The sequence below is a fragment of the Chiloscyllium plagiosum genome, unplaced genomic scaffold (assembly GCF_037043375.1).
Source record: "Chiloscyllium plagiosum isolate Xiang-an unplaced genomic scaffold, Cpla_swu_hap1 HiC_scaffold_15, whole genome shotgun sequence".
Lineage (NCBI taxonomy): Eukaryota > Metazoa > Chordata > Chondrichthyes > Orectolobiformes > Hemiscylliidae > Chiloscyllium > Chiloscyllium plagiosum.
In genome coordinates this window covers 53,933,052-53,960,063 of record NW_028270153.1, presented here as the reverse complement: position 1 = coordinate 53,960,063, position 27,012 = coordinate 53,933,052, and the positions used below count along the sequence as shown (strand labels likewise).

At 39.6% G+C, this 27,012-nt stretch overlaps 2 protein-coding genes across 4 annotated transcripts in view; one reads left to right on the top strand and one right to left on the bottom strand.

Moving 5' to 3' along the window:
• Window positions 1–23,534, bottom strand: tti1 (TELO2 interacting protein 1). Of its 2 annotated transcripts, XM_087994955.1 has the most exons (9): window positions 23,463–23,534; window positions 21,953–22,136; window positions 19,788–21,779; window positions 16,756–16,923; window positions 12,061–12,212; window positions 8,002–8,142; window positions 7,579–7,783; window positions 4,565–4,652; window positions 1–3,250 (listed from the first exon to the last, which is right to left on the bottom strand). In XM_087994955.1, exons 2-9 carry the CDS (start codon window positions 22,023–22,025, stop codon window positions 3,067–3,069), a joined length of 3,003 nt encoding a protein of 1,000 aa, XP_087851081.1. In that variant the 5' UTR covers window positions 22,026–22,136; window positions 23,463–23,534; the 3' UTR covers window positions 1–3,066. The 2 variants fall into 2 exon arrangements, with proteins under 2 accessions (XP_087851081.1, XP_043566122.2); XM_043710187.2 differs by having other exon boundaries at window positions 19,788–22,136.
• Window positions 23,535–23,609: 75 nt separating this feature from the next.
• Window positions 23,610–27,012, top strand: part of rprd1b (regulation of nuclear pre-mRNA domain containing 1B) — a 137,301-nt gene continuing 133,898 nt past the window's right edge. Inside the window, exon 1 of one of the 2 annotated variants that reach the window (XM_043710189.2) lies at window positions 23,610–23,991. In XM_043710189.2, the coding sequence (XP_043566124.2) occupies window positions 23,841–23,991 (151 nt within the window). In that variant the 5' untranslated portion in view covers window positions 23,610–23,840. The remainder of the gene's footprint in view (window positions 23,992–27,012) is intronic. The other variant, XM_043710188.2, reaches the window with a different exon arrangement.

Genomic DNA, 27,012 nt, shown 5'->3' with positions numbered 1-27,012 from the left:
CTGTACTTTTCCAGCACCACACTCTTGATTCAGTCATAGTCATACTGCACTGAAACAGACCCTTTGGTTCAACTAGACCATCCTGAACATAATCTCAAACTAAACTAGCCCCACTTGTCTGCTTCTGTCCCCTATCCCTCCAAACCTTACCTTTTGTGTACTTAACCAAGTGTCTTTTAAACATTGTAACTGTGCCCACACCCAACTTTCTCAGTAAGTTCATTCCACACATGAACTGTGTAAAAAATTTGTGCCTCGTCTTTTTTAAACCTCTCTCCTCTCATCTTAAAAATATACCTCCTAGTCTTGAAATCCTCTATCCTGGGGGGGGGGAACCCACCTATCATTAACCCTCTGTACTCCTCATGATTTTATAAACCTCTGTAAAGCCACCTCTGAACCTCCCACAGTCCAGTGAAAAAAGTCCCAGCCTTTCTTTTTAACTCAAACCTGCCATACCCAGCCATATCCTGGAAAATCTCTTCTGAACCCTCTCCAGCTTAATAATATCCTTCCTATAACTGGTCAACCAGAACTGGACACATTACTCCAACAGAGGTCTTACCGATGTCCAACCTCAACATAACTTCCCAACTCCTATATTGAAAAGAACTGAGCAATGAAGGCAAGTGTGCTAAGCCTTTTAAACCACCCAGTCTATTTGATGCAAACTTCAAAGAATCATTGACCTGAACCCCTGGGTCCCTCTGTTCTACAACACTACCAAAGGCCCTACCATTAATTGTCTAAAGTCCTACCCCTGTTTGTTGTACCAAAAATGCAATATCTCACATTTATCCAGATTGAACTCCATCTGCCATTTTTCAGCCTATTGACAAATTTGATCAAGATCCCTTTGTAAACTTAGAACCATTGATAAAATGCAAGATTTCACAATAAGGGATGAGATTACAGAGTACTTGGAAATGCATGATAAAATAAGCCTAAGTCAGCATTGCTTCATCAAGGGGAAGTCATGCCTGACAAATCTGTCACAGCTCTTTAAGGACATAATGAGCAAGTCTGACAAAAGAGAGCCATTGGATGTGATCTATTTGGATTTCTAATAGGCTTTTGATAAATACCACACAAGTTGTTGCTAAATAATACCCCATAGTATTAAGGACATGGATAGAAGATTGACTAACTGGCAGAAGGCAGAGAGTGTGGATAAAGGGGTCTTCTTCAGGATGGCGGGCCAGTGAATAGTAGAATACTGCAGGTGTCAGTATTGGGACCACAACTATTTACATTGCGTATTAACAATCTGGACTTAGGACCTGATGATGCTGTTGCGAAGTTTGCAGATGACAAAAAGATAGAAGGGACAGGTAATGTGGAGGAAGCATGCAGGTTGCAGAAGGACTTGGACAGGCTAGGCGAATGGGCAAAGAATTCAATGTGGGAAAGTATGAGGTTATGCACTTTGGGAGGAAGAATAGAGATGCAGACTATTTTTAAAATGGGGAAAGGCTTCGGAAATCTGAAGCACAAAGGGACATCGATATTCTAGATTGGAATTCTCTTAAGCTTGACGCTGGTGTGTTCCAAAATGCAGCAGAAATGAAGTGCAGAACCATTCTCAATGTAGAAGTGGCATGACGGTGTGGAATGATTGGCCTGTGTTGGATGCTACAGGTCTGTGGATGTGCTGCCCTGGAATATGCCCTGAAATGTTGGTGTCAGGTGTCCAAGATAGAGACCCCAAACAGCAAGCTGAGAACTGAAGTTGTCAAGTTCCTGCTCTGACTTGCATGTCAGGAATACATTTCTCTAGGAAAGGAATGTAGTGTGACTCAGCAAAGTGAGCACAGGTTGCACTGACCTTTGATCTAACTTCTGCCTATTCAATAGAGTGGCTCAAAGATTTATATCTGATTTTGTCTAACCAGTCTTTCAAAAAGAGTACATATGCTGAAGATACTCCATTCCGATCAGAAGGGGGAGCTGCTGCTACACTGTTGGCTTATACTTGTGTGATTTGCCATCAGGAAGTACATATACAAACCTAAACAGAAGAAGCTCTCACATCTCACTGTAGTGACCAATACAGCTGTGTCTGTTATAGGATCAGCATAATTTAAAATGGACCAGCTGCATTTGTCAGGTAGCAAGTTCCTTCCCTGTCGAATTTCTAAAATGGATATTCTAGAAGCAAGTCATTGGCCCATAACATCAAAATATCATATCAGACAGTTAGGTTTTCATTAGGTTGAAAACACTAGTGCATTTATTACTGAGTTTCCTTGCGTGTACCAATATTGATTGCATGAACACCAGATGTACGAGTCATCCAATTATATTTTGTAGCCCTTTGATGATATTGTTCAGATATAATGCAACCTAAAACTGTTGCAGAATTTGAGGAATTCAATCCATTCAACCTTGATGAGCAGAAGATTAATCAGTTTTGAATACAAAGTAACCAAAAAAACCTAGTTATCTCTGTTTAGGATTTCATCCCACTGCTGGTTAATAACATGGTGTTGTGGGATTGTCCCATTCATCCCATAGCCAGTCACAGTTGCACAGGTTAATACAGGAAAGCTAAAAAATAGCAAGGAGAGGAATCATAACACATTATAGACCCAGCTACAAGATGTTGAAACCAATCCGTGCAAGACAAAAAAGACCAAAGAACTGTGGCTGCTGGAAATCAGAAACAAAAACAGAAATTGATCAGTTCGAAGAATGTCACTGGATCACAAATGTTAACTTTGCTTTCCCTCCAGAGATGCTGCAACACTTGCTGAGTTTTTCCAGTGATTGGTTCAATCTGTACTAGATATCTGCAGCGATTGTTTGAATCTTTAAGACGTCCCCTTGAGATACTTTTGTCATCTATATTTTCTTGGTTTTTCTGTTATCCTTGTCAGTGGTTGAAAAGGTAAATGTGTCCAAACCTTGAAGGTGCTGCTATACAACGAGCCACAAAAACTGGTGGGAGGTTCAGCTGTATGCCTTTTCTCAGTTTTTCTCATTCCTTGCACCAAGGCTGATATTAGCAGTCTGAACATGGGGAGCTTTAGGTATGATTGGCACTGCCAACTACCACAAATTTCTGAGTCATTCAAACTCTTGCAGAAGTTGAAGAACATTATCAGTAAATTCATTCCTCTGTTTTCCCATTCCTGTCAGGTGTATTGGTGGGAGGCTGAAGTGTGGCGGATCATAAGTACTTGGACAATAAACTTCATTTAAAATGAGCCATGTGGCATCAGGATCAACTTCACTTAGGTGGTAAAAAACACTGGTTAAAGGAAAAAGAGAGAAGTTACATACAAATCAATATATTTAGATAGCACCTTTAATGTAATAATCAAACTACTACACAGGAGTATTACAAAATATTATACAAATCCAATAGGAGATAATCTGTCAGATCTCCAGAAACTTGGTAAAAAACATAGGCTTTAAGGAGTGTCAAATCAGAAAACTAGATAGAGAAACAAAGATTATATGGAGGCACTTCCTGAACTTCAGAACCAAGTAGCTGAAGGTATGGCCACCAATGACACAGCAAATACAATCAGAAGTGCCCAAAACACCAGTTAAGGCCACTACATGACTTGAAGTTTTACATACAGTAAAATATGGCAAATCAGCCAGGAACACATGGATTTGGGTTTGAAAGTAACAAAGATGAGGGTTCAGCTGCAGCTAAGCTGAGAAAATGGCATTATGGACAATATTACGGAGGTAAAAATATGCAGTCTTAGTGATGGCGCAAACATGAGGATGGAAATTCATCTCAGACCAGGAGAGGAATAGAAGTCAGTAACTAGGGAACAGATTTTGGAGCATGACAGAAAATAATAGCTTTACTCTTCCCAACATTTAATTGGAAGAAATTTCACTTCATCCAGGACTGGAAGTTAAACAATTTAACAGTTTAACAATAGTGGAAGAGTTGAGAGAGGTATGCTTAGATGGAGCTGTGCATGTGTGAAAATTAAGAGTGCCATCAGATGAAGATGTTGCTGAGGAGAGGGATCTGCTATTTCAAGTCCCTTTAATTCCAGTTGAAATAGTCTTCAAAATAATGCTTTTCTCTTTTTTTTCAAATCATCAAGCCTCTTCTATTCTTTGTATTTCTTTTTATTGTCTCCTTCCTGGAAGCCATTCCACCAGTATCCTCACCACCTTGATAGAGAAACTCCTTAATTTGAATGGCTCAGCTATTAATTAGTTGAGCCATCAGGGTCCTGGTTCTACATCTAATTTTAATATAGATGACAGGGGATAATAATTTAAACAGGAAGCTCTCTAATATGACCTATGTGATTATATGGTCATTTTTTTTCTCACATGCAATAATGCGATCCTCAAGAACAGCCACAAACATTTAATTATAGGCATCAAGTGCACCCCCAGACTATCTCCATTCTTTTACCCCATTAATATTAAAACAATACATGCTCAATAGGATTGTCAGAATGGTTGGTTACACTTTTTCCCAAAGTATTTTAAGAAAAAAATATTAAAATAATTCTAAGACAATGGGAATCTCTTTCATTTTAAAAGCATAAATTCATTATATTAATCACTGATTTAAATGAGTTACCTGCAAGCTGCATCCTGGAGTTTCGGTGGTTGTCTGCTACTCAGATATGGTAGGCAAGTGTTGGCAACCATATCTAGATCGGTTTCACCTGCATCAAGAAAAATAGTCCTATTTCATCTCCACTGTGATTGCCCCATTTTTATCTCATTTTTCTTGTATTCACCAAGGTGAAGGGCTTTCATAAAATCGAGGAAATTAACTTTTTTTTTTACATTGAGAACTCAATTGCCAGCGTTAAACAGTGCCCAAGTCAGACGTAGCTCAGTGGGATAGAAATTGAAGCCATCTTGATTTCACTTAATAATGTTTCTTTGCTCTAAACTCAAATTAATAACTGCCATTTCTTACATCAGCAACCCTGTGATGACTCTAATTAAGTCTGCTAACATGTTCCTGTTTCAAAACAAACTAGATTGAGGCCATGTAAATTCATTCCATGGTTAAATTCCTAATTATTGATTCCCACATACAACAATGTTTTCAAAGAAAAACGGCTATGTTTTCTGTTGCACAATTAGATAAACCTAAAGCTTGAAACAGTGCCTGAATACACATTGTTGCATACAATGCACGTAAGAAATATCTTGCATTTCTAGCATTAATTTAAAGGTACAGCTTTACATATGAAGGAAGCTAGTTATAGTCTACTAATTGTTAGATTACTTTAACTCCATTTGTATATTGCTCCTGTTTTTGGGTTCAGTGTTTTGGTGAATACCCTCCTAGACTGGATATTATAACTGTATGATTTAGCAAGTTCAGCACCAATATGACATCGCCAGTCTGATACTCGCTGGATGCATTAACTTCTCAGTCCCGAATAATGACATACTAGGTTTGTTTTAATCCAAAAATGAGAATTGAATTGAAACAAAAGTGAGGAATTGCAGCCAAATATTGTACTGTATACAACCACACAAATCTGTTACTTCTGATTGCAGGTAACGAGCTTCCAGGAATATAGAGAGAATTTTGTGCATTTGTTCTATTTTAAGACTGTAAGAAGGACTAATTTTCTCTCTATCTCACTCCCTACTTTGCTAATGATTTTAAAAAGTGTATCTCAATATTGAAAAATCTCATGAAAAAAAACGAGCATTATTGGAATAAAAACAGTGCTAAAAACATTCAGCAGATCTGGGCAGCATGGGTGATGGTTCAGTGATTAGCACTGCTGCCTCACAGCGCCAGAGACCCGGGTTTGATTCTCAACTCCAACGACTGACTGTGTGGAGTTTGCACATTCTCCCCATGTCTGCGTGGGTTTCCTCTGAGTGTTCTGGTTTCCTCCCACAATCCAAAGATGTGTAGGTCAGGTGAATTGGCTATGCTAAATTGCCCATAGTGTTAGGCGCATTAGTCAGGGGTAAATATGGGGAATGGGTTTGGATGGGTTACTCTTCAGAGGATTGGCTGAACGACCTGTTTCCATACTGTAGGGAATCTAATCTCCCAGCATCTTTGGGACAAAACAGCCATCTTTAGATTCTTGCTGAAAATGCTACAGGTATTAAATGTAGAATGTATTGAGGAATTATTTCATGTTTTGAATCCAATAAGACTCATCTTTGAAACTGACAGGAATTAGTGTCCATTGGAATATGTTGGCCCTTGAAGCAAAGTCTTCTGGAAATCATCAGGAATACATGACGGTCTGTAATTGTAACAGCATAATTTGCCTTTGGTCTGTGATATATATCTGTGTCAAGACATCTGCCACATAGTAAAAGTAAATCGATAATTATTCAGCTAATAGAGGATTTGAGAGAGAAAAATTCTAATTCTCAGTGTCTGAAATACATAAATAGTTTGAAGCAGGAAAGCTAGAATTATATTTAGAAAATGGAACTGAATTAAAACAGAAAACTGAAATAAACCCACAGCTGCAGTGGAAAGGAAAATGTTAGGTGTGAAAAATATATTAGTCTCCATTCTTATTTTCTTGAAAACAATATGAAAGGTCCAACTAGTGACATTGGTGGTAAAGGTGAAAGGATCTTTCTCAGGATGGCAGCCAGTAACAAGTCGTGTTCTGCAAGGCTCAGTGTTGGGACCACAACTTTTCACTTTATACATTAATAATCTAGATGAAGGAACTCAGACAATACAAAGGTAGGTAGAGACACAGGTAACATAGAGGAAGCAGAGAGTCAGCAAAGGATTTGGACAAGTTAGGAGTGTGGGCAAAGAAGTGGCAGATGGAGTACAGAGTAGGAAAGTGTGAGGTAATTCACTTTGGTAGGAAGAATACAGGCATGAACTATTTTCTAAATGGGAAGAAAATTCAAAAGTCTGAAGTGCAAAAAGACTTGGAAGTTCTAGTCTAGGATTCTCTCAAGGTAAACTTGCAGTTTGAGTTTGTAGTTAGGAAGGCAAATGCAATAGAGGCATTTATTTTGAGAGGACTTGAATATAAAGCAGGGATGCACTTCTGAGGCTCTATAAGGCTCTGGTCAGGCTACATTTGGAGTACCGTGTGTGGTTTTGGATTCCATATCTCAGGAAGGATGTTCTGGCTCCGCAGAGTGTTCAGAGGAGGTTCATGAGAATGGTCCCAGGAATGAAAAGCTTAAGAAAGGAATGTCTAAGAACTCTGGGTTTATACTCGATGGAGTTTAGAAGGGTAAGGCGAGGATCTAATTGAAACTAACAGAACACTGAATGGCCTGGACAGAGTGGCTGTTGGGAAGATGTTTCCATTGGTAAGAGACCAAGACTAGAGGGCACAGCTTTTGAGTAAAGGGTAGACCTTTTAGAACGGAAATAAGGAGAAACTTCTTTGGCCAGAGAGTGGTGATTTTATGGAATTCATTGCCACAGAAGGCTGTAGAGGCCAGGTCATTGAGTGTTTTTAAGATGGAGATGGATAGGTTCTTGATTGTCAAAGGGGATCAAGGGTTATAAGGAGAAGGTGGAAGAATTGGGATGAGAAACGTATCAGCCATGACTGAACGGCAGAGTAGACTTAAAGGATTGAATGACTTAATTTCTGCTCTGAGGTCTTATGTGCTTACCAAGATCCAGTTTCTCACAGAGTTTTCCAAGGCCTTGAAGCTCAGCTAATTGGAGTTTGTAGGCGAGTGTGTGGCTATAAATAGGCCCAGCCTTTGCACTGACAGGGGCTTGGCTGACTAAAGATCCAATCACCTTTGGCAAAATGTTTTTCGAAACTCTACTCTTCAGAAAATCACCACAGGTATCTGCCAATCTGCATAGCACCTGTAAAACAAAACAGAAACTTTTCAATGTTCTGTAGTTTTTTTTTGTATATCATTCAAGGTCAGAAAATACCCCATCAAATTTCTGATATCCAGAAATATTTGCAAATATTTCATAAGAAAGTCAGGATAAATCAAATCCCTCTTGCCTTAGTTTAATGTAAAACATGTGAGATGCACAAATTCACCAAAGATGCTGGATAGGAAACATCACTTTACCTGGAATGCCCTAAGGACCACGAGGGGATCATCACTGGTCAATCTTTGCACAAAAGGACTCCATACCCGGTGTACCATTGGGAGTAGTTCATTCACATTACTCTGGAGAACAACCACACACAGTTCCAAAACATCCAGTACCTGTAAGAAAAGAAATATTGCATAACTGAAGATACGTAGTAGGTGTACATGTTTAAAAGGACCTCAGAATAAACTCTTCAAATTTATGGTAATTCAGAAAACAAGAGTTTCGTGTTAAAAGTATTTTGCTACAAATGTAGTTCATTTTGTTTTACACAGTTACTTCCATTATGCAATATGTGAAGTTTGACTGTTGATAACATCATGGTCATTATAATGCAGAAGGGATCATTTGAGCTATCAAGTTAATGCCAGTTCTCTGTGGAGCAATCCAGTCAGTCATATTCTCCCACTCTATCTTTGTGACTCTGCCAATGCCCATTCTTTCCTTTTAAAAGTTATTGATCATCTTCACTTTCACCATCCTTTTAGACAGTGGTTTCAGGTCACTACGACTCACTGTGTGAAGAGGTGCTTCCTCCAATCCCCCATTTCTCTTGTCCACATCATTAAGTCAGTGGCCTCTACTTCTTGTACAATCAGTCATTGAAAATAGCCTATACATCTCTAATTTATTTAAACTTATCATAATTCTAAGTACACTATTAAATCTCCTTGGCTATATGGAGAAAAACCCCATCTAACCTTGCAAAAAAAACTCTCATCATTTTAATGGTATTTCACCTGCATTCTCTCAATGACTTATATGCTCTTTCCTAAATGTGGTGACCAGAGCTGAACACAATTTTACATCTCTGGCTTAATTAAAGTTTCCTAAAGGTTCAGTTATTTGATTCTGTTTATGAAGTCAGAGGTCATCTGTGCTTTGCCAATTCCCTTGTCAACAACCTGGGATTTTGCAAAGTCAGAAGGACTGCAAAGCCATTTAAGAAATCATAGGTAGGATCAGATTCCAGGGCATCCGGTGCCATTAACACATTGGACAAAGATGCAGGAAGAGAGACTGCACACAGCACTCCCAACTCATCCAGCTCCATTAGAGTGTAGGAATACCCTACTAATTTTTGTGGAGTTGAGCCAGCTTCTCCATGATTTTAGAGGAGTTGTGAATCGTACTTTAAATTTGGGAACATTTGAATTTGCCTTTGAAAAACATCTTCCTTGTGCCTCTTCCATGCCAAATCATTCCCCTGCTTAAGTGTCACCGAATGGCCAGCCAAGCTTTTTCAAAAAGATTATGTGAGTTTGCTTATGCAGGTCCAAAGAACTGATATGCTTGTTTGATTGACAGCTCTATGAACTCCATTTTTCTGATTACCTTTTGTCAATGTTTCAATGTTTTTGAGCACATGTTTAAGAGGTGACAAATGCTTAAAGCTTTGATTATTGACACCCTAATGGCCTTTCACATTGACATATATATGATTTAGAGATCCATATGATGGAGCTTTTGTATGTGGTCATGTGGGAAGGAAGGGAATCCTCTTCCTATTTTCTTGTAGGTGCCCCTGATGGGCAAGGGATACCTTCCAAGGCTAGCAGTGTTCCTTCCTTACTACCTGTTTTAAACAGTTTGAAGAAAAAAGAAACACATTTCCCCTTTCCCACCCACTAGCCATACAAACACACTTGTGGTTCTGAAGAAAGATAAAAATGTTAACTCTCTTTCTACACATACTGCCAGACAGCTTACGTTCCTCTAGCAATTCCTGTTTTTATTTCAGATTTCCAGGATCTGCAGTTACTGTTTTCCAAACTATTTTGTGGCATGGGTAGTGTAATATTAAGAGTCAATTATTTGTTTACATATGGTGGGCAGTACGCTGATCGTTGGGACCTCTGCAAATGAGAAAATGGCGTGCTAAGAACACATGCCTTACTTTCCAAACACATGTAATATTCAGCTTCAAGGTTTTAAATCATCCATGCGGTATCAGATAATTGCCAAGAATGGAAACAGAGTTTATGGCAGGGGTTAACATAACAGTTTCAATCTCCCTAATGCCCACTTAAAGGAGATTTCCCATCATTCAGTTTTGGTTGTCAGATATGCTTTGCTGCAAATCAGACAGTGGAATAATCCAGAGAGCTGGTGGTGAAGTACAGCTTAGTCCCGACAGCATGCATGTAAAACTTAATGCTATCTTTGGGGATATCACCAAGGGGCAATATGTAAAATGGGAAAAGGAGCAGGATGAAATGTTATTACAGGTGACTTTGGTTACAACTGGACAAGTACAAATAGAACCAAGCAAAAAAATTTCCACCTAGCTAGATGATAGAGGAAAGGCACTGAAGGAAGACGGTGTGGTCAACTATGTTGAAGACAGCAGATAGGTGGAGAAATATGCTGGCCACAATCATACATCATCAGCTATAATTTTGTAAAAGTCAATTTCAGTTCAGTGACTTTAGTAAATATACAGTGTGGAACCTTGAATGGAGGGATTTAAATGTGGAAGAACAGGAAACATGGGCATGGATTTGGCAAGTGAAAGCATGTTACAAAATTTTGGATAAGAAAAGTAGGTCAGAGATTGGGTGATAGCTTGCAAAGCCAGAGGGATCAATGGTGACTTCTTTTGTTGCTAGAGGAGCAGACAGTCAATGTTAAGGGGAGTGTTATTACCTGTGCAGAGGGAATGGTTAACAACTTCAGTTAATATAGAAATGAAGTTACTTGGCTGCAGTTTGCTTGGAATAGCCTGATGGAGCAGAAAGTGGGACTAATGGACAACTCATGGGAGGAGAGAGGAAGGACACCAGAGAAAGGCTCAACTTACAGCTAAGGCATTGGTTGGGACAATTAGGAGAGGTTTGGTCCATTGAGATGGACAGGAGAGAAGCAGCAAGGTAGGTGGTATTGATTCTTTGAGCTCTGTGCACGTTATTAAAGACTAGGATAAAGGCAGCACAAGAGAGTTGTCCAAATCAAAAGCTTGTGCTGAAGGAAAGCTGGGGGTTATCTTTGCATTCCAGAATGATTTTGGTATAATAAACAGTTTTAGCAATGGAGAGCAGTATCTGCTAATGATTTATGTGATTCAACCAGATTTGGTAATAGATGATTAAACTACCATAGGCATTCAAATTTACGTCCCCTGGGCTTAAGGGAGTGAAAATGAGTGATATACTGAGGGTACAACTAGACTAAGAGAGTAATGGTTTTAATGTTTACTCTATATACCTATTTTCAAACAAATGGCCTGGTCATAATGATCAACCTGGACAAGGGCTATAGATGAAAACTGAAATTATTACTGAGATCAATTAGAGGGACTGTCCGTCACAGACTCCTTAAAAATTAACAGATCTATGTAAGATAATGCTGTTCTTTATTTGGGCTGCACAGTCTTGGGACTAACTTGCCTCAAACCATTTATAAGAAGCAGACTAGACAGCATGGAAGGTTGGGTGCATTCACATCAGCTCTCAATTCCCACCTCTAACAATTCTCTTTTGAAGCATCAGATTGAGCAAATCATTACAGTTCCATTTTAGAACTAACTCAATAAATAGGGTTTTATTCCATTCTAGTCCAATCTCTCATAGATGCTAACTATGCAGTCCAGGAGCCTCTAAACAACGAATTATAGGGTGTTTATTATGGTAAGATTCTTATACCATAAAATGCAACATGTTAGAAAACTAATAGTACTAATTTGCTTGCTCTCAAAACTCATTTTAATTCACAGATGCCATCTCCACAAAGATCAGAAGTTACTATACATGACTGACAGAAATTAAATAGAAGAAACATTAAAATTAACAGAACTATTCTGAGGGAATGATGGGAGATGAAAAAGACTTTTGCTTGTACTCTTGAACATTTAATTTAGATTAAGTTTTAAAGGAATATTTAAACCAGGTCTCAGTCAATACCATATGTCCTGACTTGATTTTACAAGTAAACTGCCTCACCACTTCTAGCCTTAGAGAAACCTGAGAATTGAAAAACATGTACCAAATCCTTGAACATTTTAAAATCAAATATCAAGATAGGGAACACTAGAAGACCTTTAGACGTAATTTAATGCTTTTGTCTGACAGAAGGTGAATGCACCTCTCCATCACATCTTTAGCAATTTGGATATGAGCAGGGAGCTCCTTCTTCACATCAGGGTGGTCAAAAGTAATGTCAGGTTCCAGTTGATCAGAGATTTCATATTCTAAAAAAAAAACATAAATTTGCGTTAAGAAACTCAAATTTCATGTAAAATGTTTAAAAACAAAACTGCCAACCAAAAGGATGGATGGTTGAGTAACAGATTCAACATTTGAAACAGCGAAAGGATCAAGTTAATTGGTGCTGATCTTTCACATTCACAGCTAAATCAGACCGAAAATAGAAAGGTTACTGCTTTGACACATCAGACATGCCAGCTCCCTAGTTACTTAAAAGTATCCTGGAATTCGTATTAGCAATGAGTGGTCCTGTTTATGCAATTAAAACCAAAACCACAGAAAATTTGAAATTGCTGGGCTGGGAAAGGTTACAGAGGACCGAGTAATTTGAAAACAAGATGGAGAATTTTTCAGAATCAGCTATTGATTGATCTAGAGCCAAAATTAGACTGAAAATACAGGAGTGCTGGATGAATGCTATCTGACGTCGGACACAAGCAGAACAATTTTGGACAATGTTGGAGTTATAGTGTGCAAGGTGGAAGACCAGCTAGAAGAGTATTGGAACAGTTAAAATTACAATCAATAAAAGCACGGATAAGGGTTTTCACAACATAAGGTCATACACGCATATGGACTGGGGAGTGTTACAGGTTGAATTGAAATATCTTATTAACTGACAGGATCTTAGTTAGCTTAGTTCAGGATCAAGGAGCATGCCAAGATTTAAACAGTTTGGTTTCTCACCAAAGTGGTTAGGATGAGGAAATGGGTCAATGGCTAGGGAACAGAGTTCGTGGTTAGGTCTAAAGACAGTGACTCCAGAATTCCCAATATTTAATTGAAAGACATTTCTATAACAAGTTAGGTCAGTTGGCTGCCCAATTGCAATGCAGACAAATTTGTGAAGTAATTTTAGCCTAACCTGTCCAGTGGAAAACCAAGGGGACTGAATTGCCTGCGCATTTTGCACCCATCTATCCTTACTTTATTGACTTCAACAGAAAGTAAAAGTGGGGCAAAATGAATGAGTGCTCTGATGTAGGCAGTTTCTGCTGGGTGAGCCAGGCTCTCCTTCAAGCAGAAAAAGCCAAAAAGGGTATTTGAAAGAGGTGCTTAAAATCATGCAAGATTTAGATTGAGTAAGTAAAAGTAAACTGTTTTCTGTGGCTGAAGAGTTGGTAACCTAAGGAAACAGGATTTAAGGTGAATGGCGAACAAAAAGAGGTGGACCGAATGTTGTACGATTCTATATTCTGTTGACAAAAGAATCTTCAAAGCAACAAGCTCACTGTCTGACAGGACAATGATATAGATTCAATAGTAGGCTTCAAAAGGAAAATGGGAAAACTACCTGAACAACAAAAATTTGCAGGCATATGAAGAAAGAATGGTGGAGTGGGACTAACTAGATTACTCACTGAAAGAGCTGGTGCTGATTCAATTGGCTGAATAGCTTCCTTTTACGTTGTAGTACTCTGCAGTAAGTGTTGGGTCAGGCAGCTTTAGAGTTGGTTAACTCTATGTCTCCATTAGTGAAAAAGATTACAGCATCAAATATTATTTAGATATTTAAGTACTGTAGAATGGTTTTCTAGTCTAATCAGAAGCTTCACCCCTGAACTCCCAACTCCATTTGAAGTTGTCAGCCAGAGACTGACAGCTTCCAAAGGTTAAACAGCATTGTTGGAGATCCATGTAGAGTTGCACCATTGCAAGATAAGTGTTTTTTAGTTGGGCCAGAGAGAGACTTGCAAGCAGGATGTTCAAGGTGGAAAGGAAGGTCAGAAGCAAGGTTGCCTTTTAGAGGTCACTTTCCTGCCTGTTCATCCACACTATAATTGTCGTCAGGTGAGGGAAAATAGGATGACCCACCCAACCCTGGAGGCAGCCACTCTGTTTTCTGGGTATGGAAAACACAGTCTCTTTTGTTGACTGCTGGGAAGGCAGTTAATTTGGGCCAGTAATGAGTTTAGGTCCTTAGATGACATTAACTGACCAGTTATGGACCTTACTGGTGACAAAGAGTTGCTATGGTGGCAGGAAGGGGGAAGAGATTTGCTCCAAGACCCACCCACCCACCCAATTATTTGCCCTTTCTGCCACCTCCAGGAAAGGGGACAAAAGGTAATCATGGTTTTGGCACTATACATAGCCTTTTGTCCAGAACAGCTGTCTGAAAACTACGTCATTATTAAATCATATAAAACTTAATATTCAGAAAAAAACAACATGCATTACCAGAGGCTGTATTAGAATTGCCAAACCAATTATTCTGCTGCATTCCTTCTCAGCAGTACACAGAATTTCTGGCAAAATAACTGGTTGCAATGGACTGTAATGTGCAGGATGGTTGATTAGGAGGCAGGAAACAAAAAACACAAAGCAAGTTAATTGGGGACTGTACAACTCTGATATGGAGAATCCTCTCAGTATCACAGCCAATAATTCACAGTTCAAAAATTAAGGCATAAATGGGGCTTACACAAATGTGAAAAGTAAGAAAAAACAGACTGCAAGGAGAAATGATGAAATAAGAGAAGATCGTAGAGATGCCAGTGAACATATGAAAAGGGATTAAAAGGATTCACTCCATGTCAGTTATTCAGTCTTTGCATCCAGCAGCTAACGGTTGAATCAATCACAGGATAAGCTTTTATGTTTGCAGAGATCTGCAGTACTTTACAAGTAAGAACCAAAATTGTAACAACAAAATCAGTTTACTGAGAAACGTAATGACATAAAGCTAAATCTCGCAGCACAGTCTTCAGAATGTCAATCAGCTATATAGATGTGATAGACTGTAGGGAAATAGATGGTGACATCTTGCAAAATGTCCAGATTACAGAGGAGGAAGTGCTGGATGTCTTGAAACGGTTAAAGGTGCATAAATCCCCAGGACCTGATCAGGTGTACCCGAGAACTCTGTGAAAAGCTACAGAAGTGATTGCTGGGCCCCTTGCTGAGATATTTGTATCATCGATAGTCACAGGTGAGGTGTTGGCAGACTAGAGGTTGGCAAACGTGGTGCCACTGTTTAGGAAGGGCGGTAAAGACAAGTCAGGGAATTATAGATCAGTGAGCCTGACCTCAGTGGTGGGCAAGTTGTTGGAGGGAATCCTGAGGGAGAGGATGTACATGTATTTGGAAAGGCAAGGAGTGATTTGGGATATAGTCAACATGGCTTTGTGCGTGGGAAATCATGTCTCACAAACTTGATTGAGTTTGTAACAAAAAAGATTGATGAGGGCAGAGCAGTAGATGTGATCTATATGGACTTCAGTAAGGCGTTCGACAAGGTTCCCCATGGGAGACTGATAAGCAAGGTTAGATCTCACGGAATACAGGGAGAACTAGCCATTTGGATACAGAACTGGCTCAAAGGTAGAAGACAGAGGGTGGTGGTGGAGGGTTGTTTTTCAGACTGGAGGCCTGTGACCAGTGGAGTGCCACAAGGATCGGTGCTGGGCCCTCTACTTTTTGTCATTTACATAAATGATTTTGATGCGAGCATAAGAGGTACAGTTAGTAAGTTTGCAGATGACACCAAAATTGGAGGTGTAGTGGACAGCGAAGAGGGTTACCTCAGATTACAACAGGATCTGGACCAGATGGGCCAATGGGCTGAGAAGTGGCAGATGGAGTTTAATTCGGATAAATGCGAAGTGTTGCATTTTGGGAAAGCAATTCTTAGCAGGACTTATACACTTCATGATAAGGTCCTAGGGAGTGTTGCTGAACAAAGAGACCTTGGAGTGCAGATTCATAGCTTCTTGAAAGTGGAGTCGGAGGTAGACAGGATAGAGAAGGCGGCTTTTGGTATCCTTTCTTTTATTGGTCAGAGTATTGAGTGCAGGAGTTGGGAGGTCATGTTGCGGCTGTACAGGACATTGGTTAGGCCACTATTGGAATATTGCGTGCAATTCTGGTCTCCTTCCTATCGGAAAGATGTTATGAAACTTGAAAGGGTTCAGAAAAGATTTACAAGGATGTTGCCAGGGTTGGAGGATCTGAGCTATAGGGAGAGGCTGAACAGACCGGGGCTGTTTTCCCTGGAACATCGGAGGCTGAGGGGTGATCTTATAGAGGTTTACAAAATTATGAGGTGCATGGATAGGATAAACAGTCAAAATCTTTTCCCTGGGGTCGGGGAGTCCAGAATTAGAGGGCATAGGTTTAGGGTGAGAGGGGAAAGATATAAAAGAGACCTAAGAGGCAACGTTTTCACGCAGAGGGTGGTACGTGTATGGAATGAGCTGCCAGAGGAAGTGGTGGAGGCTGGTACAATTGCAACATTTAAGAGGCATTTGGATGGGTATATGAATAGGAAGGATTTGGAGGGATATGGGCTGGGTACTGGCAGGTGGGACGGTTTGGGTTGGGATATCTGGTCGGCATGGACGGGTTGAACCGAAGGGTCTGTTTCCATGCTGTACATCTCTATGGCTCTATGACTGGATCACAAGCTTCTAAGTTTTAGCACGTAATTGTTCACTGTGCGCACATTGAGACTGATAGCATGCATTGCATTACAGAGAAGTGAAATATCTTGATTATTTGGAAAAGTAATTCTTGTCCAGGAAATACCTGTTTGGTCCGAATCAATATCTTCAACATCCCCTTCAGCCAAACGCTTCTGCTTCTGATAATCCTTGAAAAAGCACTGGATCTCTTTTGCTTTGGTAGCAGAATTACAGGCCTTATTGTGAGGTCTCTCTTCTTTCTGAGCAGGCTCCTTCGGTGGAAACCAGTGAGCTATTTTGTGATCAAAAATGTAGAGGTTATTTTGTAACAGAATCTCTCATTAATATTTCATTAATTGAAAGGCTTTCTCATTCAGCTTTTCCTAAGTTTTGTGCGATCATTACAATGATGATGGGTTACACCTTCATATCAACCACCATTATTGGATGGCTTGTGGTTGACATCATATGCTTTCTGTTGCTAATCTTCCCAATTTATCGGGATTCGGGACTGGCACCAATAAACGCTAGGTTGCCTGAAACAGTAGCTCAGGTAAGTTGAAAGGCTTCTACCAGTCAAAATTTGAAAAAGTCTATTAAATGATGTTTTCAGGTGTCTCACTTAAATTGGATCTAAACTACATAAACACTTGAGAAAAAAACAAGACAATAGCTATCTAGAGAATGCGCTGCTTAAAATAATAGTGGCCATTTGTAAAGGCAGTAGACTTTTGAGGTATGTTGGATAACTTCCACAAACTTTGCCTTTTTAAAAATGTGGTTATTTTAATTTGGTTTGAAGACTTTTCATTATTATTGGAAATAAAGGAAAATAGGCTGTTTGATAGAAAGCAAAGAATCACCCAATTATAACTCCATCAGTTTTCTAACTGATACGGTCAGGCTGTGCATCAAAAGAATAGAGGAATCAGGCTGCCAATAGCGAACAGGCCAGAAGACATGTCACAAAGCTTCCATCAATATGTCAAACAAGAGCTGAAAGCGAATTCTACTATTGGTTCTAAGGAGTCCGTAACACAGGTAGGTAAGGGACATTATACTGAGCAATACTAGCAGAGATTTACAATCCTAGAAGTTTCCCAGAAGTAGGAGAGACAGTTGAATAAAAATAATGTCATGAGACTTGTAATCCAGAGACCTAAGATCATACTAAAGAAGCTTATGGATATTAAATACAATTTGGAATTGTAACAGTGGCAATGACCCTATCATCAAGCATTGTAAAAAACTCCTCCTCCTTACTAATTTCCTAAAGGAAACATTTCTATCCCCTTACCTAGTCTGGCTGACATGAGACTCCAGATCCATAATAACGTGGCTGACACTTAACTGGCCTCTGAATTGGCCTAGCAAGACACTCAATTCAAGGGCAATTAGGGATGGGAAATAAATGCTTATCTTGCCGATGATACCTACATCCCATGAAAGAATCCAAAAAACTCAAAAGTCATTTAAAATGAAATGAAGTCTTATTTATATAGCATTTTACTTGTTTAGCATCTTCCAAGGCTTGAGCCATTGCAACATTCCTCAACAAATTTGAAATATAGTTATGGTTATAATGTAGGAAATGTAGTGGTTATTTTGCACACAGAAGCTTCCACATCTAGCAATTAAATGTCTGGACTTGCAATACATTTAAGGTGATGGTTAAGTGATAAAATTTACTTAGCAATGTTTAACCTCCATTACACATTTCATTCAAAGCTTGCTGTCTGCACACTTAATCCCATCCAGCTCTGTCAGCTGATCACCCATGTGTGCTGGTTTCCAGTCAGGCAACACTTTGTTTTGAAAATTCTCATCCTTATTTTCAAATCCCTGAATGGCTACCTGCTGCTTTTTCACAGTAATCTATACAAGACTCCAAGATTTCTAGGTTCCTTTAATTTTGGCCTCTTGCATATTTCTTGTTCCCTTTATACCACCAGTTGCAGACCTGCTTTCAGTGGCTAAGCTCAAAATTCTGGAATTCTCTTCCTGAACCTCCTAATGCACTTTCTTGAGGAGTTCTTTAAAATTTATCTTTGACGTAGCTTTTGGACATTTACCCCAACATCTTATGTTGATCAGTGTCAACTTTTGTTTGATAATCAATTGCCCTTTGAAATGCTTTCGAAATTGTACTACTTTAAAATGGTTCAAATTGTTGTTGTTATTAACTTATTTCTTTACTTGTGCTCCATGCCCTAAATTACAAATCTCAAAATCTTGCTGGCTTTTTGTTTCATACATATCAGTTTGCATAGCTGGACACACAAAAAAACTAAAGATTAGTAGACCTATTCGTGACTTCTGCCATTTAACCATTTTAAAAATAATATCAATGGTTACAGCTGAAACAGGAAAAAGGAAGTTCACAGATCATTTTGGCTCTATAAAGAAAAAAGGGAGTTTCTGTCATTTACAAGTCAATAGCCTTCAACAGAACTGGAGACTACAAGATAAACTAATGTTGGATGCATAGGGCTGCAGCTAAAAAACTTGGATTACAGGCATTGTGTAGATCTAAAAATACTGTAGACTTTAATGATGGTCACATTCTAATGAGGAGTTTAGACAAACACAGTTGAACTCATGAACTGGAGATGCTGTTGTTGGACTGGGGTGTACAAAGTTAAAAACAAGATTTTTAACAATTGAATGCATCATTGCTTGAAGCTAATTCCGTAAAGAGGGATTACTTTTAAGACACAAAGACATTGCATTTATAATGTGTTTTTAAAAACTTTGAAATTTAAGAAAAAGGATGACCAAATTCATAATCCACTCGACTACCACTTATACATTACTGGATGAGAATGGAATAATTACTCTCTATAGCTGCAACAATAGATATTGCCACTTACGTTGGGTTTTAAAAGTTCATATCTTTGTAGGTTGAGTTTGTTCCTCAACCTCCACAATAAAGTTTTTGGTTTCAGCCTTGGAAATTGCTTTCTTACCTTAAATTGTCCTAATATTTAAACAAGATAACCATGTTTACTGCAAAAGAAAAAAAAAACACTATATTGCTGGAAGCTTTTCTGCTTGCAGCAGAATGCTTAGCACCATTCAATCCCAATGAGTAATGACAAACATTGTGCTACATTCCAATAGTGGAATGTGGATATACTTTCATCCATAACAACATACCTAAAGCTGTCATTAGTGAATGGAGGACATTGAAAATTAGATGAGCCTTTTCATTGTGGTAATGATCAAGAGACAGCAGCACATCCTGAACCACATCATCAACCAAAGGTAGCAGACTGGCATCGGAATAGCTAAACATGACACTAATAACACGGGGTGTGTGAGGATATTGAGTTAGTCTTCTCAGGTTGAGGGAAATAGTGTTCACAAGATAGTCAGAATTCAGATTTATCAATTCTTGAAGTGAATCATAGCCACAGGCTTGGCAAAGATCTATTAATGTCCTTGTAGCTGTTTGACTAATAAGCAAAGTCTCAGCTCCAACTTTTTCTATCACTGGGTAAAGAGAAGTCATTAAAAGTTGACGAAATTCCTTATTTAGCATCTGAGCAAAATAGCCAATTCCTTCAAGTTGAATGCAGATTTGCCAGATATTGCTGTTCATAGTGTGAACAGTTAGACTTTGACTTGTGTGAAGGCAACCACTGTGGGATCCTTTAGTAAAACCCAGAAATGTTGGTTGGTTCGTATTGAGGCTAGCCTCATGCTCTGACTCGATACTTGTTACCAGATCCCAGTTAGCCCTGCTTACGTATTCCTCGATAATGGAAGTCACAGTTGCCTTGAGATCATCTACACTAACTGGAGTTTCTCTTTCATGCAGAACATCCACATCTAACCCTGCAGCCCCCAACAACACTTCATTAATCACTATTGCAGCCTGTTTCCTATACAACACTGACTCTTGGTAGAGGTGAATGAAATGATCCACGAGCAGATACAGATTGCCATGGTAACCTAAAACTCTGCAAGTCTGCTGGAGAAGTGCAAACACACATTCTTCGGTAAAATGCTTGAAGTATTTTCTCTTCATAGTGGGCTTGTTTCCCAGTCTTAAGTGATCCCAGCCAGACAGAAAGGACATTGGATGTTGCAGATCATCAGCTTCAGAATTCAAACGTCTCTCTTCCACAATTCTCACATCCGTGACATCCAACTCTAGGATTTGCATCAGTGCTTTTGAAAGACGGCCAAGGTGAACAGTTGAATTTAATATAACATTCACTTTGGGTCCTAATAACTTTAAGTAGCCAAGTAATAAACCCAAGGATTTCAATTTATTCTGGTCATCCAGTGTTCTCATAAGTCTTGGAAGAGCAGTTGTGAGTGCGTGCAAATTTTCGGAGAGCACATCTGTAAAATCTTTGTTCTCGCATATCATACAGAGCTCAGAGACATTTCTCAAAACTTGACCGCATCTGGTATGCACTTCTGGTCTCTCATCACCTACAAGGCCAACCAGAATTTCCAGCAAATGGCCAATAGATTGTTTCAGTGATTTGTTACAGTAAGACAGCAAATGGTAGACTAGCTCAACCAATTCCAACCTTACTTTCCAATGTGGGTTGCCAGTAGCACAGCTACAGAGTTTCTGTAATAATACATCTAATTTGTTTGCAGTGTCTTTCACCCATTCTGGTTTCCTACAGATTACAAGGTCAGCAAGTTTACTGTCCTCTACAAAGAGCATTTTCTTGTCAAGGTGATTCTTGGACACTTGGTCATTGGCCATGACTAAGCCCACCAGTTTATACCAAACCTTAATGGCATAGGTTGTTACTAAGTGACCCTGTTTAATATCTCCAGAAATTATGCGTGACATTCCTAAAGCGATTCCTGGCAAAAATGAGGCAAATGCATCTCCAACTTGAAGGAGGTCACTGCTGTCAAATGAACAGTGCGTATCTGGGCAATCACACTGTAATATCAAAAGCAGCAAACACTTTAGGGCCAGGACCCGAAGCTGTCTTGATTTTTCATGTTCAGCAATGTCTAAAAGCAGAGAAATAACAAATCCTTGTGTAGGAAGCATACGTGGTTGGTAGAGACATAGCAAAATGTCACCATATGCTGAATGAAGCAGGGCAATGAGACCTTGGACAACAGCCATTTTAAGCTCCTCTGAGATAGTGGCCAGCTTTCCATGGTTTCCTGGAGAGGACAGGCAAAGAGAAAATTCAGAGAAGATGTCACAAAGTTGTTGCTGATTCTGCACGCATGTTCTAGAAATTATAAAATGAATGCATTCTACTACACTTTGGACAAATCTTTCTTGCTTCAGACCAGGTGTCCTCAATGAAAATCTAAGTGGAAACAAGACATACTCCTGCAGTTCCTGTAATGCAGCATCCCCAACCTTCTGCAGCTGGGACTGAAGGCATTGTACATTGATGACATTCTGTTCCTTTGTTATCTTAACACAAATTGGACGCAAGGCACTGAAAGCCTCTTTTGGGGTATGAAAGATGGCCATCTTCAACCTACTGCTGCATCTATTGCTTTATCATCCTGTAAAACAGAAACAGAATTTTATATTCAATTTGCTGAACCTTTCACAAACACACATTCATTTAAAAAATATCAATGTTATTCAACAAAAGGTAGCAATGCTACTTAGATGAAGTGGCAATATGTGTTGAGTGGCTAATCATGTTATTATTAGAACAATTTGTTCACAACTGTTACAGTAATAGCTGTAGCCTAAAATCACCTTTTATTTATGGAGACAGCCACAATACTACAGAATGAGCAAACATCTGAGTTCTGATTAGATGTGGTGTAGCTGTAGAGTCCAGTGAATATATTGAACAATGTCCACAAAATTTAAATAATTGAAGTGGACAGACTCCTCACTCTCCAGTATCCTACAGGCATGGACACAGACCTCTCACTCCCCGGTATCCTGGAGGCATAGAGATGTACAGCATGGAAACAAACTCTTCAGTCCAACTCGCCCACGCCTTACTGAAGTCCATATAGATCATGTCCACCACTCTGTCCTCATCAATCTTCTTTGTTACTTTTTCAAAAAACTCAATCAACTTCCATCCTGACTATCCCTAATCAGTCCTTGCCTTTCCAAATATGGGTAAATCCTGTCCCTCAGGATTCCCTCCAACAACTTGCCATGACCAAAGTCAGGCTCACCAGTCTATAGTTCCCTAGCTTGTCCTCACCACTGTTTTTGGCCCAGCTATTACTTCCCTACCTTTCCACAGAGTTCCAGGATACACCTGATCAGATCCTGGGGATTTATCTACCTGTAACCGTTTCAAGACATCCAGCACTTCCTTCTCTGTAATATGGACATTTTTCAAGATGTCACCATCTATTTCCCCACATTCTATATCTTCCACGTTCTTTCGCACAGTAAACACTGATGCAAAATACACATTTAGTTTCCCCCCCTCCACCCCATCATCTCCTGCGGCTCCACACAAACACTACGTTGCTGATCTTTGAGGGGCCCGATTTGCTCCCGAGTTACCCTTTTGTCCTTCATGTATTTGTAAAAACCCTTTGGATTCTTTTTAACCTTATTTGCCAATGTGATGTCATATTCCCTTTTTGGCCCTCCTGATTTCCGTCTTAAATATACTACTGACTTTATACTCTTCTAATGATTCTTTCGATCTCTCCTGTCTGTACCTGACATATGCTTCCTTCTTTTTCTTGCACAAACCATCAATTCCTCTAGTCACCCAGCATTCCCTACACCTGCCAGCCTTTCCTTTCACCCTAACAGGAATCTACTGGCTCTGGACTTTTGTTATGGTCACAGACGCCTCACTCTCCGGTATATTAAAGGTATGGATCCAGACACGATATACTAACATTTTGTCCAGCTCTGTTTTCAGCTTGAAGCTCCAGGGATGACCGGCGCTACTGCACATGCGCCAAATCGAGCCCAGACGCCTGCGCACTAACGGCGGCCGCTCTCGATCAGAAATTTCTAGATTGAACTGTGCAAGACCCAGTGATGAACGGGCACATCCAACCGTCACTGGGAGGCTCGCTCTGTCATTGTTCCGAGAGTTGGCGCGGGCGGTCACGTGGCCGGTCCGGCGCCGTGACCTCTGACCCTGCCGGGTGGTTTGGAAGGGGGTGAGAGGGCAGGCCGCCATTTTGCCGAGCGAGCTCCTGAGGGATCGATCGTGGCGGGCGGCAGGCACCGCTGGATTGACCGATACATACCCACACACTGAGCCAGAAATGTCCTCCTTCTCTGAGTCCGCCCTCGAGAAGAAGCTCGCCGAGCTGAGCAATTCGCAGCAGAGCGTGCAGACCCTCTCCCTGTGGCTCATTCATCATCGGAAACACGCAGGGATAATCGTACACGTCTGGCACCGGGAGCTGAAGCGAGGTGAGCGGCTCGTTCCCCGACCCCGAGTGGGGTTAGGCTGCCAGGCTTAGAGACTTGTCGTCCGCCGGAGAAAGGAGGGCACCGCCGCTGTCTGCTGCCCGCCTCTTGGCTTCAGCGCTTCTCGTGTCTGGAACGCTTCCAGTTTGAGCAGCGGAGTACTCGTGGAAAAAAAAGGGGATAAACATTTGTGTTTGTGTGGCGTCTCGGTGCATTCTTAAGAAATCTTGACCGTTCATGAACCACCTTTCTGAAGTTTTATTACTGTTGTAATGAAAGAAGCATTCACATTTCTCCCACTGATCGCTTTTGGATGATAGTTGAGGGCTAAGTACTGGCGTTCCTTCCCTGACTTTCTCCAATGTTTCTGTTATCCTTAGGTTCACTTTAAAATTTTATTCTAAAATGACAACTTTGACACACTATTACATCCTTTAGTAATGCTTTGATGCGACAGCCTCTGTATATGGGACCACAGATATCAGTCTCAGATGAGATTGTTGTTGAGCCGTACTTGACACCTTTGTGAAAGGCATAGCACCAAAATGTATGTTCAGTTCAGTGATAAAGTTAGTTCCTTACTTCACGCAAAAGTGTGTAAAGCAGCTGATTTAAACTGAGTGCTAACTGCTGGATGTTCTGTAGATTTGAAGGTTGTGAAATGAAACTGGTTTGTTGAAAGATTGAGACTGGTGAAGTTTCCTGTAGTTCGGCTAGAATGAGTATATTGCATATTGTTTGAAAGATTATTATTTAATTGGGAAAGTGAAGTTTCTGTGTTAACATTGCTTGTTTCTAATTTTTCAGTGTTTATGTCGCATTAGTGATAAACTTATTTAAAGGTTTTTTTTATTTTAAGGATGAGAATCGTGCCTATGCATGATGGTGCAAATCTTTGGCTATTTTGTATTGAATATATGTGACAAATGATTAAATCAATTTTGCGTAAAAAAGTGATGAGCATTAGAAATGGGAGTAGAAGTAGGCTATTGGTTTACCAACATGCTGTGACATTCAATAAGATTATGGCTGATCTCTGGCCTCCATTCTGTTTTCCTTCTTGATCCTACATCCCCCAACATGCAAGTCAATTGAGCCTTGGTTCAACATTGAATTTGATAGCTTTTTGGCACAGAATTTGAATTGCTCACAACCCTCATGGAGAAATTTCTTTGCTCAGTCTGAAATGATCATTACGTTTTACACTAAACTTTAGCCCTGATTCTGGATACTCTCATCCACGGTAATAAAGTCTCAACATCGACTGTCAAGCCCCAAGTCTGAATTTTGCTTGCTTCAGTGCCAGCATATCTCATTCTTTTGAACTCTGGAGAATAAAAGCCTAATTTACTCAGTCCTCCTTCATAGTGTACCTGTCATTCTACGAACTAATCTATAGAACTAGCTTGGCATCGCTTCTAAAGCGATGATTTTGCAACTTATGGAAGTAATATTGTAATGATTAATCACAGTAAAGCAATAGGGACAGCAAATTCCTCATTTGAATGGCTTATTTCTGTTGCATATTAAACTGCATTATTCCTCTCATTTAAGTTAATTTTCAAGATTTTCCAGTATTTTTAATAAAAATTTCATGGAGGTAGGAGATATTAAGTTCAACTGCATATTTTAAAGAATAAAATTATGATGTAATATGCTGTGCCATTGTTTCCACCTTCCTTTGAAATTTACGTTATAGAACTTTTAGATGGTTTTGTCACTATTCTGTCTCTTTGATTGTCCTACATGTGTTGTTCTTGGTCAGTGCTGGTCTTAGTTATTCTTTCCAGTTTTGTAACCTAATGACAGATTTGTCTGGGGAGAGAAGAAACCACAGACATCCTTTTCCATATTGCTGTATCTCTGAAATTAACCAGAGAAATAATACATTTTGTTTGGCTTTTTATTTAAAAAAAACTTTGGGCACCTTGGAAATATAAAATTAAATACATTTTTAGAGACCTGTGCTTAACAGGTTCGTTCACTAAAATAAAAATCTCAACACCAGTATATAGTCCCAACAGGTTTATTTGGAAATACAAGCTTTGAGTGCTGCTCCTTTATCAGATAGCTAGTTTGGGGCAGGATCAATTTTAACTTTGTTCACCGCAGTCCAAAAGCGGTATCTCCACATCACTGAAATGAAAGCAGAGCACTGCAGTTCCTGAAGGTCAAAAATAAAAACAGAAAGTGCTGGAGGAATTCGGAAGATTTGGCAACATCTGTGGAACAAAGTTAACCTTTTGAGTCTAACATAATTCTTCTTTGGAACGTTCCGAGGAAGAGTAATATAAGCCTCTACATTACCTTTGCTGTGAGACCTGTTGAGGGTATCCAGCACTTTCTGTTGATAGTTTAGGTTGGGTTATTCAATGAGCTGTGTTTCTTTCCATTGACAATAGAAATATTCATATTTATTTCTTTGCATATGCTGAAATAAACTAGAGTTTGACAAGATGAAAGAAAAGCACTAACTCAATGAATTATGGCTAATATGTTTAACTTAGCTTTTGTTAGCATTGTGCATCTGTTCTATTTCCAACTTTCCCTTTCTCATTGTGTGGTGGTGAACTTGTCTGTTTTGTGTGACATTTCCATCCATTCTGAATAGGAATGAAATAGTATATTTTTTCAATGGGGGAATGCAAGTGTGGAGAGTAGTATTTGAGAGGAAGAGGAATATATTGCCATAGAATTATGCATGAGTACTTTCTCTGCTCCCAATTAAAGGGGCAAATTCAGTCAGCATTTAGGCAACAAGTAGGTTTTTAGTGCTTTATTAGTATAAAAGTTTATTCTCTATTCCTGAAACTTTTTCATACTTTTTCTGCGCTAGAGCTAGCTAATACTTAAATGCAAATTCATTTATTTTATTCCCCTGCAACTTTCTCCATTAAAAGACAGCCATGCCCTCAACAGTAGATTAGATTAGATTAGATTGTGGAACTGGGCCCTTCAGCCCAACAAGTCCACACCGACCCGCCAAATCACAACCCACCCAGACCCATTCCCCTACACCTAACG

Bases quoted from the DNA above. Each gene is read 5' to 3' on its own strand.
- tti1 (XM_043710187.2), bottom strand. From the start codon at position 22,101: ATGGCCATCTTTCATACCCCAAAAGAGGCTTTCAGTGCCTTGCGTCCA. The intron at 8,143-12,060 runs GTCTTCTAGTGT...CTTTTCTTACAG, and splicing joins GCATTAAATTACGTCTAAAG to GTACTGGATGTTTTGGAACT. The intron at 7,784-8,001 runs GTAAAGTGATGT...TTTGTTTTACAG, and splicing joins TGGTCCTTAGGGCATTCCAG to GTGCTATGCAGATTGGCAGA.